The 16754-nt window shown below is 37.1% G+C and overlaps 1 protein-coding gene across 2 annotated transcripts in view; it reads right to left on the bottom strand.

Moving 5' to 3' along the window:
* IFT80 (intraflagellar transport 80) overlaps nucleotides 1–16754 on the bottom strand; it is a 141376-nt gene that overhangs the window by 117059 nt on the left and 7563 nt on the right. The window contains exons 2-5 of one of the 2 annotated variants that reach the window (XM_025374805.1): nucleotides 12337–12450; nucleotides 7153–7235; nucleotides 4083–4304; nucleotides 29–139 (exon numbers count right to left, since the gene is read on the bottom strand). In XM_025374805.1, coding sequence (XP_025230590.1) covers nucleotides 29–139; nucleotides 4083–4304; nucleotides 7153–7189 — 370 coding nt within the window. In that variant the 5' untranslated portion in view covers nucleotides 7190–7235; nucleotides 12337–12450. The remainder of the gene's footprint in view (nucleotides 1–28; nucleotides 140–4082; nucleotides 4305–7152; nucleotides 7236–12336; nucleotides 12451–16754) is intronic. The other variant, XM_025374804.1, reaches the window with a different exon arrangement.

Below are 16754 nucleotides of genomic sequence, written 5' to 3'. Positions count from 1 at the left end.
TCAAAAGTCATTTTAACAGACAACTTACCTGTAACTAATGCTGTTCCTTCATAATTCCATCTTCCTGCAAGTACTGCTCCACAGTGAGCTTCTATACTTTTTTCTACTCTTCCTAATTTGGAAATCAGATGAAATTTACCTAAAAGAAATTACATTTGAAAAATCTATTTTATTTATTCAATCAACAAAGCACCTACTACTAGACTAAGTAACAGGCACTAGAGGCATAAAGGCAAATATTAACAATATAATTATTCTTAATCTCACACATAAATCTGTTGGAAAATAGGCACAAAAACAAAACTATTTAAATATTTTAAAATAAATTGAAAATGCATATGCTTACTTGGTTCAAAATAATTATATATGTTCAAAATAGGGAAAAATTCAAATTCATAAACCTTTTGATTTAGTTAACATAATTTAAATACCTATGGTCTGGGTATATGTCTATGCTTCAGAAACAATGTGCCAATAAATATGCCACACCTATGGATGAGAAAGTGTTTTAAATTACCAGCTGTATATTACTAGACTTAATGATCATTCAGAAACCAAATGATCCTTTCTTGGCTTCTTGTATCACTTATTCTTTGCACTGTTGACTTGTCTCTCTGACATCTCTTATATAATTAGCTTATGTCCTTTAAAGTTACAGTGTTTTTACTTTTTGCCAATATATGTACAAACTTCTGCAACTAAGTGGCTTGCTTTTGTCTACCTGTTGCCTGATACAGTATAAAATTATATAAGGCAAGTATTTTATCCATTTTACTATTTTGGTTCCTCTCCTTTATACCTTTTCCAGCTTTTTTATAGTCTATTAAAAAAAAAAAAAGTCAAGACTGCAAAACTGTGCTTAAATACAAGACTTTCTTGACATTTCTCTTGACCTTCCCTTGGCCACATCACAGCAGAGTTTTATGTCCCTCTGATTTATCATAGCACTGTATACATATGTCTATTATGTTACTTGTTTCAAGGTTTTATATTCACAGTTCTTAGCTCTGTCCATTGAAAGGGCCTTGAAGCAAATACACCCCATTGGAATGAGCACAGCTAGCACTGTTATCTTGTTTTTTTAAATACCATTAACCACCAGAAAAAGAACAGGTCTCTGTGGAAAATGGCTGATTTGGGGGCTGGGACTAAGAAAGTACAAGATAAGCCTGGAACATCTTGTGCCAGCAAGGAAGTGCTCAAAAAATGATGAGGACACATATAAAATTAAAAAAAAAAAAAAAATCACTGTGGCTGGCCTGATGGGGCTCTCACTGGCCAAATCTGGGGCACTTTTAACATCAAAATCTAAAAATGATAATAATATATTTATGAAATAAAATGAGAATCCACAAGTGTAATCTGACCCCCCCCCAAAAAAAAAAAACAAATAAATATATGAACATGGGACAGGAACCTCTTCCTTGGAGTAGAATACCAACTAATCAATATGGAAGGAATTATGGAGTTGGAAAAATTACCATTTGGCAAACCATCTTAGTAATAAATGATTCAGCCAAGAGTCATCAATAGACGTTAAGAGAGTGGGAGGAAGTTTGATGAGGAAGAGAATATTTTTACATAGTCTCAAAGTATCTTTTCACAAATTATTAAGAGGAATAAATAGTAACTTTACAGAATTAACTTAATGAACATGAACTTTTTAACTTATAATTAAGGTTAACATCACCAATAATGGGTCAAACCAACATCATTAATCTCCTAATCTGATGCCCCAAGTATTCCTGCTAAGGACATATAAATTGAATCTAATCATGAGGAAACATCAGACAAAAACAAATTGAAGAACTATAAAATAACAGGCATATATTCTTTAACACTGTCAAGATCATAAAAGACTGAAAAGTTGTTCCAGATTAAAGGAAGCTAAAGAGACACAACAAAAACAATATGTTATCCTGTACCAGCAAAAATAAATTTCTATGGAAAATTAGAATGATTGTTAAAATTTAAATATAAACTATAGATTAGATAATAGTATTGCATCAATGTTAAATGTCCTGATTTTTATCAACAAATTGTGGCAATGTAACAGAAACTTCTTATTCTGAGGAAATGCATTGAAGTATTTATGGTTAAAAGTACATGTCTACAAATTGCTCTCACATCTTTCAGGAAAAGGGTAGATGTTGAGGGGGAGGGAGGTTTGTATAAAAAGAAACAGAGCCAATACTTTGTCCCAATGTATAAGGGACAAAATGTTAAACTAGTTAATCTGGATAAAGGACCTGCAGGAATTGTTTGTACGATTCTTAAAACTTTTCTGTAAATGCAAAATTAAATCAAAATTGTTTAAGTCAAATGTTCCCTTTATCATCTGAGGTAAATTAAATTCTAGCTGTGGTTCAGGGTCAATCTTCTAAGCGCCAGGCACTCTACAAAGTGATTTTACACATGTATCTCATTTAATCAAGTTTCTGAAAAACAAAGTTTTAAAAAACTACCACAAGTCTCTCGGTAAATGAGGTGTAATCTGATATTATTGTTTGGCCTAACATCCTTTCCATCTTCAGGTTACAAAAGCCCTCTTCTCTTCTCTTTCTCTTTCCAGCTGCATGTGGATGGCCTGAGGCTGGATATGCTCAATCAGTGTCCCATTGTCTTTTTTTTTTTTTTTTTTTGAGACAGAGTCTCGCTCTGTCACCCAGGATGGAGTGCAATGGCAAAATCTCGGCTCACTGCAACCTCTGCCTTCCAGGTTCAAGCAATTCTCCTACCTCAGCCTCCAGAGTAGCTCGGACTATAGGCATGTGCCACTATGCCTGCCTAAATTTTTTTTTGTATTTCAGTACAGACAGGGTTTTGTCATGTTGCTCAGGCTGGTCTCGAACTCCTGACCTCAAATGATGCACCCACCTCAGCCTCCCAAAGTCCATTTCTCTTGACTAAACTGATTGACTCAGTGATGGGCATATGACCCAAGCTCATTTAGGGTCCCTCTGCAAGCTGCCTGCACAAGATACTGAGGAAGAAGCAGTCTTATGAAGTATGATGAGCCTTGGGCTACTGGCCACCGTCATACTCACCACCATGTTCACCATGTGCAAAGAGCCTACCCAAGAGATGGTGAGAACAGGGACCTGATGCAACTAGTGCTTGATCCACCCCTACAGCTAGGTGAACCAAAATACTCCATTTGTGCTTAAGTTAGCCAAGTAAGTTTCTGTTACTTTCAATGAATGTACTCCTAATTGAAACAGCAGGTAAAGTATAACACAGATGAAAACAGTTCATGTACTTCTAAGAAAACAAATATAAAAACATACCCTTAAAAAGTGAAAAAAAAATCATACTTTCTATTCACCAATAAGAAAGCTGCGGTCAAATTATAAAACTCTTCAACTCTGTAACTGAAAATTAACATGTACTGAAAAATAAAGTATATATTTTAACAGATACCTTACTAAATGAATATGTATATCTTTTCAGTGTGGTTATATTAAGTTAAATTTGAAGAATTTAGAAACTAAAACTATGAGAACAGCTTAACTCAACTCATAAGAGTACTAAAAAAGTAAAGCCAGCTGGGCATGGTGGCTCATACCTGTAATCCCAGCACTTTGGGAGGCCAAGGCAGGAGGAATGCTTGAGGCCAGGAATACAAGACTAGCCTGGGCAACAAGATGAGACCCTGTCTCTACAAAAAAAAAGTTTTAATTAACCGGATGTAATAGTGTGTGACTGTAGTCCCAGCTACTCACGAGGCTGAGGCAGGAAGATTGTGTTAGCCCAGGAGTTTGAAGCTACAGTGAGCTATGATTACACCACTGCACTCTGGCCTGGGCAACAGAGTGAGACCCTGGTCTCTAAATATATATATATATAATAATGCCAAAGGCCCATATTCAATCCTGGTATATGCCAGTTAAATTAACTTTCTTCCATGACAATAATTTCATAGCCCATACACAAACCAAGTGACTATTCAGAAAAGAAATACAATGTGTGGATAAAAATATGCAGATCCACAAATACCAGTTTTGTAAAACAACTCAAAGCATAAATCATACTATTGTCTTTTAAATACAATAGTGACTATATAATGTTTATTTAAAACTTACCATCAGAACTTGTGAGGACAAAGCTTTCTGCCTGAGTTTGTTTCTTTACACCCAAACTTTTTGGAAACCAGTGAAAATCGATAGGGTAAATATCATCAGGAAGCTTTACTATTTGAGTTGTTTCACTGGTTAACAAGTTCCACTTCACAATCTGGTGATCATCGCTACATGAATACAGCTCTTCAGCAGTAGTCCAGCCCACACAGCTTACTAATTCTTGATGTGTCACCATGTTAAGGAGACATAAAACATAACAAAAGTCTTAAATTTTAATTCACAGATGCAGATTATAAGGTGTAAGTAAAGTGTAATTCACAGATGCAGATTTTAAGGTGTAAGTAAAATAGGGTCAAATGTTTTCAAGCTTCTAAATGTATTTTCCATTTTATGACTAGTATTTTTTTCTATATAAAAGAAAATAAGCATCTATTAAAACAGTTGTAAGAATGGAAAGCAAGAAAGAAATCCAGATGCCAAAAGGAGGGGGAGAAAAGATCTGACCACATGAAAATTTAAAACTTGTGTTACACAATATCCCATAAACAAAGCCAAAAGGTACACAAAAGAAACCTAGTAGATCAAAAGGTATCAAAGAATCTACACTGAACTGTTGGGGGATAGGTAGGGAGCAAAGGGAACTATACTTTTTTCTTTATATATATCTGTATCATTTAAGTTATTAAAATAAGCATGTATTCTTTTGCTAAGGAAAAAATAATCAAGTGTCAAAAGAAGACTGAAATCTAACAGTAGGCTATCCTTTTAAATCACATATTATCATAACAATTCACCTAGGAAAGAACCTATGGTTTAACAGCTGAAACTAAAATCTCACCAAACTTTTTTAAAATTTTTCATTTTATTTCTTCATTTATTTTTAATTGACAATAGCAAACTTTCCTACATTAAAATTAGGAAATAATTCAATTATAATTTACCTCACTTAAAAGATGCAAAGTGCTGGATGAGATATGATCCCTAAAATTTTTATTTTATTTAACCCATTTTTTTAGCTCTAACTTATCAGGAGAATTTCTATGTAAGTTGAGATGCTCAAGTAGCCCTCACTTCCTCCATCAGGACAGGGTACTTACCCTAGCAGAATTGTGTACCCACAGGGTATTTCAGTCTTTTATTTACAAAGGATGTTTTCTCTTGCTACATCTGGATTTCTATACTGCCAGATTATTCCTGGTTGAGTTGTTTGTTCTTACTGTTACGATATAATCCTTTTATTTCCTTCATTTCTCACCAATACTTTTACTGTCTTATCTGAGCAATAATATGATAAAGGAAACAGAGACAATGTGCCTAATTATTCTAGTATGTTCCAAGACTTTTTAATACTTCAAAATATGATAGATTAAGCAGAAACCAAAAAAATAAAGAGAGATTATAGAAAGATCTTAAGAGTCTGCACAAAAAGGTAATAAAGAGACACCAGAATACTCAAAACTCAAAACACAAGCTAAACAAAAGGACACTAGATCATTCCTGAAAAAACTGTTGTATTATCACTGCTGTTGCCTAAAGAATGTTAGGTAAAACTAAAATGGGAGTAGCTTAGGTAAAACCTAGAAAGGAAGAAAACTCACACAAACAAATATGCACACATCGCAAACCAAAAATCATTAGCTTATCCTTATATAAATTGCTGTAAGTACATGCTAGATGTCCATGGCATTATCTTCAAACTAATAGGTCAACTAAAACTATGGGAGAAATGAGAAGACAGCCAGATCAAGAAAGTCTAAAAACATTGTTATTTCTTGGTCTGAAAGCAGACAGTAGACATGGTCAAAATCTATACAATTGTGTATGGCATGAACTCTTGAAAGCACACTTTTTTGAAAAGACAGTAAAAATGACTTAAGTAGGAATAAAAAGAATTACGTCTTCACTTAATAGTTAAATAAGCAGACAAGATAATATAAATGAAAACACCTATCAATTTAAAATGTCTGACCAAATGTTTAAATCAGTGTTTTCCTAGTTCTGATGGAGGACCAGATTTTTCTTTATTTTGAATCCATTGCAGATAGATATTTTGTAAGATATAATAAAAATGAAATATTAGAAAATTTCAATATTATAACAATGTCAAATTGCTACAAAAATTTCTCAGCCCTTACTTTCAATTTCTTTATCTATTCTTTCACAGACCTGCAATGAAGTCTACAAAGGATGCTTTGAGTAGAATTAGTCTCAATGTCTAAGAATGATGATACTGGGGCCTGTCATAATTCCTTGACACATAACTGGGGACTCTTGCTGACAAAATATAGGGTCATGTGTTTGAGAAAATATTACTAATTGCCACCTTCTCATGTGAAATAATGAGGATCTGACTGCTCAGATTTCCCCAACTTGTCCTTTACCTTATCATGAATGTAAAGAAATAGAGCATGGCAGAATGAATACATGCTAGATCACACTAGCAAAGAAACTATTTGGTTTTACAAAAGCTTCATTTTGGCCAGGCATGGTGGCTCATGCCTGTATTCCCAGCACTTTGGGAGGCCGGGGCGGGTGGATCACCTGAGGTCGAGAGTTCGAGACCAGCCTGGCCAACATGGTGAAACACCATCTCTACTAATAATAAAAAAATTAGCCAGGCATGTTGGCGGGTGCCTGTAGTCCGAGCTGCTCATGAGGCTGAGGCAGAAGAATCACTTGAACCCAGGAGGTAGAGGTTGCAGTGAGCCGAGATTGCACCACTGTACTCGAGCTTAGGCAACAAAGTGAGACTCCGTCTAAAAAAACAAAACAAAAAAAGCTTCTTTTTAAGACCCTACTAAAGTAAACAAAAACTGGTTTTTAAGTATTTAAGTATAGTACTTAAAATAAGAAAAATGTCAATAAGAATTTGAAGGTAAGATTTATAGCAAATGGTTCACTTTGGAGAATTACCTAAAACACATGATCTTAAATATTTTAAAACAATTTAGATAAACAGCTACTAAAGAAATGAAAAAAACATCTATTCTTCAACTAGAATATAAAATAGAGAAACTTTTAACAATACTATAATTAAGAAAATCCGTAAGATTTACAACCATTAAAAGGATATGCTTTGGTTCTTTTAAAAGAGTTATCTTCAGTCTCATGACTCCACTTCCAGCAAAAATTTAAGATGCCACTTGATTGTATTTACTGCAAAAATAAAAGGAGAGAAAATATAAAGTCAGCATTAAAAACAAATGTATATGTACACACACAAAAAGCAAACAAAACATCATTGCACCCCAAGGAGCACCTTCAATCCTTCTGACATCAAGTACATGGAAAGAAAAAGAAAACTAGTTGGTGTGCCAATCCTATCAAGGGATGATGGAGAGCCTTGGGCTGAACCCCAGGAGTCCCCTAAACCTGCCTGAGACAGTCCTACGCAGAACACCACTAGGTAAATCTGGTCAGGTAAAGAATTTCCATGTCCTGTGACCAAATCAAAAAATTCCACAAACTGGGAACTCTTCAATTGCAAATCAATTTTGGTCTTGTCTACTGGATATAAATATCCGAGGTCTGACTGGCTCAGCTACAATTCTAGAATCCATGTGGAAAAATACAACATCATAAATCTAGTGGCCCAATCTGGGGTTGACATTCTGCAGTGGGGCAGATACACTGCCCAACAGTTACGGTTACTACAGTGACAATGTGAAAAATAGGTGACTTATTTAAGGAAGAGGTAATAAACTGCTTATAAAAGTTATGTAAAAATCACAGTGTAATTGCCAAATAAAAAATTAGGAAAAGAAGAATAACATTCCCCAAATAGCCATATCATCAGAAGACACAAATCATTGCTATGAATATAGTTGTCGTACACAAAAAAAAGCTAGAAATCAAGAAAATGCTAAATTGTCTGAGTATGATTTACATTTACAGAATTCTTTCTGAGTAGCATCACTAACCTAAATAGGCAAATATAAATCAAATGAAAGTGTAATTAAAGGGAAACAATCCTCTTTACTAAGTTGAAAATTACTGCTAACTACATCAAAGGAGGTACTGACTATAGATGAGAATTCAGTAGGCCTCCCTTAGATAATTTCTCATTCTCATGAATCCAAGAACCTTTAGATCAGCAAGGTGCTAAATAAAGCTGTATTTCAAAGTACTCTTTTCACTTCTTTCTCTTCCAGTTCTCTTAAGGTGATTTCTGTGGAATATCAAAAGTATGAAACTATGTGTAGCACAGCCAGAGCTAAAATACAATGTCTCCTAGGAACACTTCCTAGGTTCACTTTTTTGGTCTTTAGGAGTTCTCCACCTTCCTCCAAACTCCCTCTTCCATCAGGCCCCCTCTGATTAGACAGGGGAAAAAAGACTAATAACATTTTATGAAATGCTGCTTTTTCACAATAATTGAAATTTACTCAGCTTATAAGGATTTTAAAAGAAGAAAGGCAGATAAATATTTGCTTCTGGAAATGAAAACACAATAGATAACAAAATACACATAAAAACTGAATATACTATTACAATCAGAAACTTAAAAGACATGATGGATTCTACATCAGAAAACCTGAAACTGCCGAAATCCATAATAATTACGATAATTCCTCACGAGAATAAATAATAATCCTCTATAAATAGTAGAAGCAGTATGGTTTTTATAAGAAAGGAATCACTAACCATTCAGAAACATCATGCCAAGGAATCAGAGAAAGTAAGACGATGGCATTCTAACACTGGGAAGATTCTCCCTTAACGATCATCCTCACACATTCCATTTATCTGAGTCCATCTGTATGAATGACATGTGCACTTTCATGTGGGATTGAATAAGGGAATAAAAGAAAAGTAATGTTAAAACATAGCCAATTTGGGGAAGTGCAGAACTGCCTGAATGCTGCATTGAGGTGTTTTTATCTGCCTAAAGGGATTGATCACGAGGATCTGACTAACCAGTGGTATTGGGGCAGGGGCTGGGTTTAGATAATAGAAAGACAATTTTGAGGGTATAGGTAACTTTGCAACTTTACATAGGGAGCAACTATGTCTTTGCTACTAAAAACCATGTATAAGTTGTTTTTGGTCCAGTATGGGTCAACATTTATGAGGCTTGAGAGGAAAAAATGTGCAACAAAATCTGAGTCCAACCACTAAAATACACAGCAAATCTGGTCACTTCTCAGCACCTCCATCATAATCCAAAGCCACCACCAGCCCCTGCCTCGATTATTGCAGTGGCCTCAAAATTGATCTTCCTATTCCTACATTTACCCCTACAAACTATTCTAAATACACCAGCCAGTAATTCTTTTAAAGTTAAGTCAGAATATGAAGGCCAGTATGCCTAAAATAAAATGAGTGAGGGACTGGCAGGAAATTAGGGAAGGAGAGGGTGGGACACAACATGCAGGGCCTTGGAAAGTCATAATAAAAGCTTTAGTTTTTCTTCTGAATGAACCAAGAAGCCAGTGGAGAGGTTATGAGCAATTAAGCAATATGAACTGACTTACATTTTAAATGGATGTGATGGATGGTATACAACAAAGAGCCTATCCAGAGGGAAAATGAATAAGACTGGATGCAGTAAGACCAGTTGGGATTTCAATAATCCAGAAGAGAAATGAAAGTGACTTAGATAAAGAAGGACAAGGAAGGCAATAGTATAAGCAGCACGAAGCAGTCATATGCTAAATATATTTTGAGGAAAGATTCCAGAAGATTTGCTGGTGAATTGAGTTTAAGAAAAACAGTAGTGGCCAGGCCCAGTGGCTCACGCCTGTAATCCCAACACTCTGGGAGGCAGAAGTGGGCGTATCATGAGGTGAGGAGTTCAAGACCAGCCTGGCCAACATGGTGAAATCCTGTCTCTACTAAAAATACAGAAATTAGCTGGGCATGGTGGCGCATGTCTGTAATCCCAGCTACTCAGGAGGCTGAGGCAGGAGAATTGCTTCAACCCGGGAGGTGGAGGTTGCAGTGAGCCGAGATCGCACTACTGCACTCCAGCCTGGGCATCAAGCAAGACTCAGTCTCAAAAAATTAAAAAGAAAAACAGTAGTAAAAAATGACTATAAAGTTTCAATAGGTAGAATGGAGTTGCCATTTATTGAAATGAGGAAGACTGAGAAACAGGTTGGAAAGGGTGATATCAAACATTCTGTCTTGGATATGTTAAGTACAAGGTTTCTATTAGACAACCCAATGGAAAAGTTAAAGAGAAATGAGATATAATATAGTTAAGTCTGGAGTCAAGTGGGAAGTTGGAGTTGCATATATCAATTAGATATCAACTTGAGGGTTGTCAGCAAAAACATCATATTCAAAGCCATGGAATAAGATGAAATTGCCAAAGATACCATGAAAAAGTGGTAGATTCAATGGCCTGGAAATCTTACTGAGTCTTTAGAATTGTTAGCATTAAGATTCCAGAAGAAGTTAACTAGCAAAAACAAGTGGAGATAGACAATGGGATACTTAAAACAGATTTTAGAGCCAGTATAGATATTGGTAACAATAAGATGGGTTATGACTGTTAAAGTGGGTGGCTGAGGTCAAGGAACTGACAGGCCAGGGATTTATTTGTGGACATTTTAAATCGCTGAAGATAATGACAAGAGTAGTAGTAGAGATAAGGACAATTAGCCAGATGCTAAAATATTCATTGAATGAGGGAAGAGCAAAGAGCTATGCAGATGACCGCATAAAAGCACAGCAGAGAATGGTTCAATCTGGTAGGACTTGTTTCAAAGGGACTAGGAGATTTTAGAGAGGAAGGAGAAAGAGAATCAAGTGTCCAGATACAGTAATAAGAGATAAGACTCTGACGTATGGGAGTTTGGGAGGCAAAATAGCTTCTACTTGAGAGATCTGTAAGAAAAGCAGTTTCCAGCAATGGGCATGGTGGCTCATGCCTGTAATCCCAGCACTTTGGGAGACCGAGGCAGGCGGATCTCACCTGAGGTCGTGAGTTCGAGACCAGTCTGACAAACATGCAGAAACCCTGTCTCTACTAAAAATACAAAATTAGCCGGGTATGCTGGTGCATGCCTGTAATCCCAGCTACTCGGGAGGCTGAGGCAGGAGAATTGCTTGAACCCGGGAGGTGGAGGTTGTGGTGAGCCGAGATCTCACCATTGCACTCCAGCCTGGGCAACAAGAGTGAAACTCTGTCTCAAAAAAAAAAAAAAAAAAAGAAAAGCAGTTTCCTTAGGAAACAACCAGATTTAGGTTAGACTTTGAGAGTAAAGGGATCATTCAGAATAAAAGCTAAGGACACTGATTTGGCTAATGACACACTGTGAGGTCTAAAAAAATTTAGATGGTGAAGAACTAATGGTTTAAGATAGATGGTTGGAGATGGTAGAAACAGCTGGCTATCGTGCAATATGCCTTCATCCCTGCTTCTGTGGTATAGGAATCTGAAGTTTCGCTGTACATCTGGCCACCTAGAACAAACACTATGTTTCCTAGCTGCCCTTGAAACTAGGTGTGGCCACCCAAGGCATTAATAATACTGAAACCAACAGTGGCTATTATAATATCATCAACCTACTGGCCCAATCTGGATTTTATATTCTGTGAGGGGTAGAAATGAGGTAAGAGACAGGACTCAACTCCAGAGGCAGGGCTCAGACACAGGACCAGATTGGGTACTGGCTAAAACACAGAAGAGGTGAAAGCACCTCTCTGTAAGACATGCCTATCAGTGTGCCGTATCAGTTTACCATTGCCATGGTAACACCAGGAAGTTACCTGTTTTTCCAGAAATTTCTGCATAGCTCACTTCTTAATTTGCATATAGTTAAAAGTGGGCACAAATATGACTGCAGAAGTGCCTTTGAGCTGCTCCTCTGGGCACAATGCCTATGGGGTAGCCCTGCTCCACAAGGAACAGTACCTCTGCTGCTGCTGTACACTATTGCTTCAATAAAAGTTGCTATAACACCACAAGCTTGCCCTTGAATTCTTTCTTGGGCCACGCCAAGAACACTCCTGGGCTAAGCCCGTTTTGGAGCTTGCCTGCCCTGCATCAGATACACTGCCCAACAGTAATAGTACCTAAGTTCATGTTGCCTAATTTCACAGTGAGTTATCTAAGGAACCCATTTCATTACTTCTTATAAACGTTATATAAAATCGCTGGGCACAGTGGCTCACGCTTGTAATCCCAGCATTTTGAAAGGCTGAGGCAGGTGGATCACAAGGTCAGGAGATCGAGACCATCCTAGCTAACATGGTGAAACCTCATCTCTACTAAAAATACAAAAAATTAGCCGGGCGTGGTGGCAGGCACCTGTAATCCCAGCTACTCAGGAGGCTGAGGCAGGAGAATCGCTGGAACCCAGGAGGTGGAGGTTGCAGTGAGCCGAGGTTGCAGTGAGCCGAGATTTCACCACTGCACTCTAGCCTGGGCAACAGAGCAAGACTCTGTCTCAAAAAAAAAAAAAAAAAAAAAAAAAAAAAAAAAAAAGTTATATAAAATCACAGCATAATTGAAATAAAAACTTGAAAGAGTGACACTCCCCATGCCATGCCATCAAGGCCATGTATAACACAGCAAGATAAAAAAGAGCCAAGATTCCTGACCTTGTGGAAAATCACATCAATCCTGTACCATCAAAGTTTTAAGTGACAGAGAATAGTTGCATCATATTTAAGTTACTGTCATCAACAGCTAATCCTAATAACAAACTAATACAGGGAATTAAGAGTCTTGAATGTGGAGACTGAGGTAAACAGGGATGTAAGGTAAGACATAGTAGTCCCAAATGTCTCTTGAGAAAAGGTGGCTAATCGATTTAAACTGTAGCCTTCTTGGAACTGCTCTCTTAGGCGGTAGTGATACAGACTTTCATAAGGAAAAAGGGGCAGTCCTCTAGCAGCATATGGAACTCAATGGGATTTCTTTTCAATCTTGATAAGGATGTTGGCATTTACTTCACTAGCAGTTTATGGAGGGAAAGGAACTACAGAGAATTACAGAGGAAATAACCAAATGTTAATTTCTCCTAATATCCCCAGCCTTAAATGGTAGGCTCAGTCCTTGTACCTCTTCTATATCTACACTCACTGCCATGGTGAACTCATCCAGTTTTATGGTTTAATATGAATGTAAATATATTCACCATATAGTGACAACTATTAATTTCATATTTCTAGTTAGTATCTCTCCACTGAACCCCAGACTTTTATATCTATTTGACAACTCTATTTGAATATCTAACAGACATTTCAAATTTAAAAAGATCCAAATCAAACCCGATTTTCCCTCCAACTTTGCTCCTCCCACATTCTTACCCATGTTGGTAAATGGCAATTCCATTCTTCCAGTTACATACACCAAAAACGTGAGTCATCATTTACTCTTCTTTCATAAACCAAATCCAACTTGTAAATAAAAACATTTGTTGGCTTTATCTTAAAAATGTAAAACATTTCACCATCTCCACTATGACCGCAATCCAAGATGCCATGTTCTCTTAACCAGAATTACTACAACAGCTTCCTAGTTAGCCTCTGAGCCACTCTACAATGTATGCTCACCACAACAGCCAATGTGACTAATTTAAAATAAACCACAGCCAGGTACAATGTCTCATGCCTGCGATCACAGCACTTTAGGAGACCAAGGCAGGAAGACTGCTTGAGGCCAGGAGTTCAAGACCAGCCTGGGCAACATAGTGAGACCACTTCTTTACAAAAAAATAAAAAATTAGCCAGGCATGGTGGTGAATGTCAGTAGTCCTAGCTACTTGGGAATGTTGAAGCAGTTGGACTGCTTGAGCACAGGAGCTTAAAGTTACATTGAGCTATGTCCATGCTGCTGAGCTCCTGCCTGGCCAACACAGTGAGACCCTGTCTCTAAAAAAAATAAATTAGATTAAATAAACCATGGTACTTTTCTGCTGAACACTCTTCAGTGGCTTCCTATCTCACCCAGAGTGAAAACAAAGTTCTGACAATGTTGTCCAAGGCCCTTATTAATCTGGATTTCCATTGTGATGGTTAATTTTATGTGACGACTTGGCTAGATTATGGTGCACAGTCGTTTGGGCGAACACTACTGTAAAGGTATTTTTTTACAGGTGAGTATAACATTTTCAACCAGTTAACTTTAAATAAGGCATATTACCCTGCATAATGTAGGTAGGCTTCATTCAATCAGCTGAAGGCCTTAAGAACAAAGACCAAGGTTTCCCCCACAAAAAAGGAATTCTGCCTCCAGACTACAACACAGAAATTCTGAGTTTCCAGCCTTTGGACTCAAAACTGCAACATCAACTCATATCTGAATTTCCAACCTACTGGACAGCATTGCCCTACAGATTTTATCCTTGTCAGCTCCCACAATCACATGAGACAACTCCTAAATTCTCCCTCTATATACAGACAGATAGATCTATATATTTATGATTTTATATGGGGAATATATGTATATACAATATATATCTTATATATTATCTTATATATAATATATCATATATCATATATACACAGACACAGGTATATCTCATTTTATTGCGTTTTATTACACTTCACAGATACTGCATTTTTTTTTTTTTTTTTTTTTTTAAACAAATTGAAGGTTTGTGGTAACCCTGCCTTGGGCAAGTCCATCAACCACTTTTCCAACAGCATGTGCTCACTTTGTGTCTCTGTATCACATTTTGGTAATTCTTGCAATATTTCAGACATTTTCATTATTATTATATCAGCCACAGTGATCCGTGATCTGTGATTTTTGATGTTACTATTTTAATTGCTTTGGGGCACCGCAAAGCATGACCATGTAAAACGGCAAACTTAACGGATAAATGTTGTGTGTGTTCTGACTGCTCCACCCTCCGGCCGTTTCCCCATCCCTCTCCTCAGACATCCCTATTCTCTGAGACACAACAATATTGAAATTAGGTGAATTAATAACCTCACAATGGCCTCTAAGTATTCAAGAGAAGGGTCTATCACTTTAAATCCAAAGCTAGAAATGATGAAGCTTAGTGAGGAAGGCATGTTGGAAGCCCAGAGAGGCCAAAAGCTAGGTCTCTTGTGCCAAACAGCCAAGTTGTGAATGCAAAGAGAAAGTTCTTGAAAAAAATTGAAAGTGCTACTTCAATGAAAACACGAATGATAAGAAAGTAAAACTGCCTTATTGCTCATATAGAGAAAGTTTTAGTGGTCTGAATAGAAGATCAAAGCAGCCACAACATTCCCTTACGCCAAAGCCTAATCCAGAGCAAGGCCCTAATTCTCTTTTATTCTATGAACGCTGAGAAATCTCAGTGAGGAAGCTGAAGAAGAAAAGTCTGAAGCTAGCAGGGTTTGGTTCATGAGATTTAAGGAGACAAGCCTTCTCCATAACATGAAGGCAAAAAGTGAAGCAGCAAGTGCTAACTTAGATGCTACAGCAAGTTATCTAGATCTAGTTAAGATAATTAATGAAATCAGGTGGTTCCACTAAACAACAGGTTTTCAGTGTAGATGAAACAGTCAAGATGATGTCATCTAGGACTTTCACAATTAGAAAGGACAAGTTAATGCCTGGCTTCAAAGCTTCAAATGACATCCTAATTCTCTTGTTAGGTGCTAATGCAGCTGGTGGCAGAAAACTTTATTGTTGTTTTATTTTAAGAAACTGCCACAGCCACCCCAACCATCAGCAACCACCATCCTAATCAGTCAGCAGCCATTGACATCCAGGCAACATCCTCAGCCAACAATAACATTAATGACTCACTGAAGTCTCAGATGAGTATCAGCATTTTTTAGCAATACAGTAGTTTTTCATTAAGCTATGTACATTCTTTTCTTAGATATATTACTACTGCACACTTAAGAGACTACCATGTGGTGTAAATATGACTTTTATATGCAGTGGGAAACCAAAAACTTCATGGGACTTACTTTATTGCAATATTAGCTTTATTGTGGTGGTTGGGTACCCAACCTGCAGTATCTCTGAGGTATGCTGTATATACCCCATGTTGGTTCTGTTTCTCTAGAGAGCCCTGAGTAATATACCCATTATTTCTCTGACAATATCTTCTGCTTCTCTCCGCTTTCACTAAAACTGCTCCAGCCACAATGACATCTATGCTTTTCTTTCAAGCATGCTCCTGCCTCAGGGCCTTTGTATTTACCATATCCTGCCTGGAATCCCTATCCCCTGAGAGCTGTATGGCTTACTCCCCTTTCCTTCTTTATATCTTTGCCCAAAAGTCACTTCTCAGTAAAGCCTTCTCTGTATACCCTATTACGTCTGTCTGTCATACTATGTATTTTACTTACCGTTGCCCCTTTCTAAGATGTAATCTCCATAAGGGCAGAAATTTTTGTCTGTTTTGTGCACCCAAAAATCCCCTGCAACTAGAACCATGCCTTCTTTACAGTAAGTGTTCAGTAAACGTTTGTCCAATGAACAAATGGAGAAAATATGAAGCCAGTAGGCACAGCTTATAAGTGCAGAGGTTAAAGATCTGTAAGTGTAGATAGATAGATGTAGTAGTATGTGTGTGTATTAATATGCTGTATATATATATACGTGTGTGTGTTAAAAAGTATATAAATATAGGGGTTAAAGGAAAGAAATACAGCTATAGCTATGAAGGCCTTTTAAATTAGGGTACACCTTAGCATGTTTGGAAGCAAACAACAAGTTTGGAAGCAAAGGACCCAGTGGACAGGGATAGATTAGCAATATCATGGAAACAGAGG

This window comes from Theropithecus gelada, chromosome 2 (genome assembly GCF_003255815.1).
Source record: "Theropithecus gelada isolate Dixy chromosome 2, Tgel_1.0, whole genome shotgun sequence".
Taxonomy (NCBI): Eukaryota; Metazoa; Chordata; class Mammalia; order Primates; family Cercopithecidae; genus Theropithecus; species Theropithecus gelada.
Note: the sequence above shows the minus strand (reverse complement) of the source record. Positions and strands in the feature narration are given on the sequence as shown.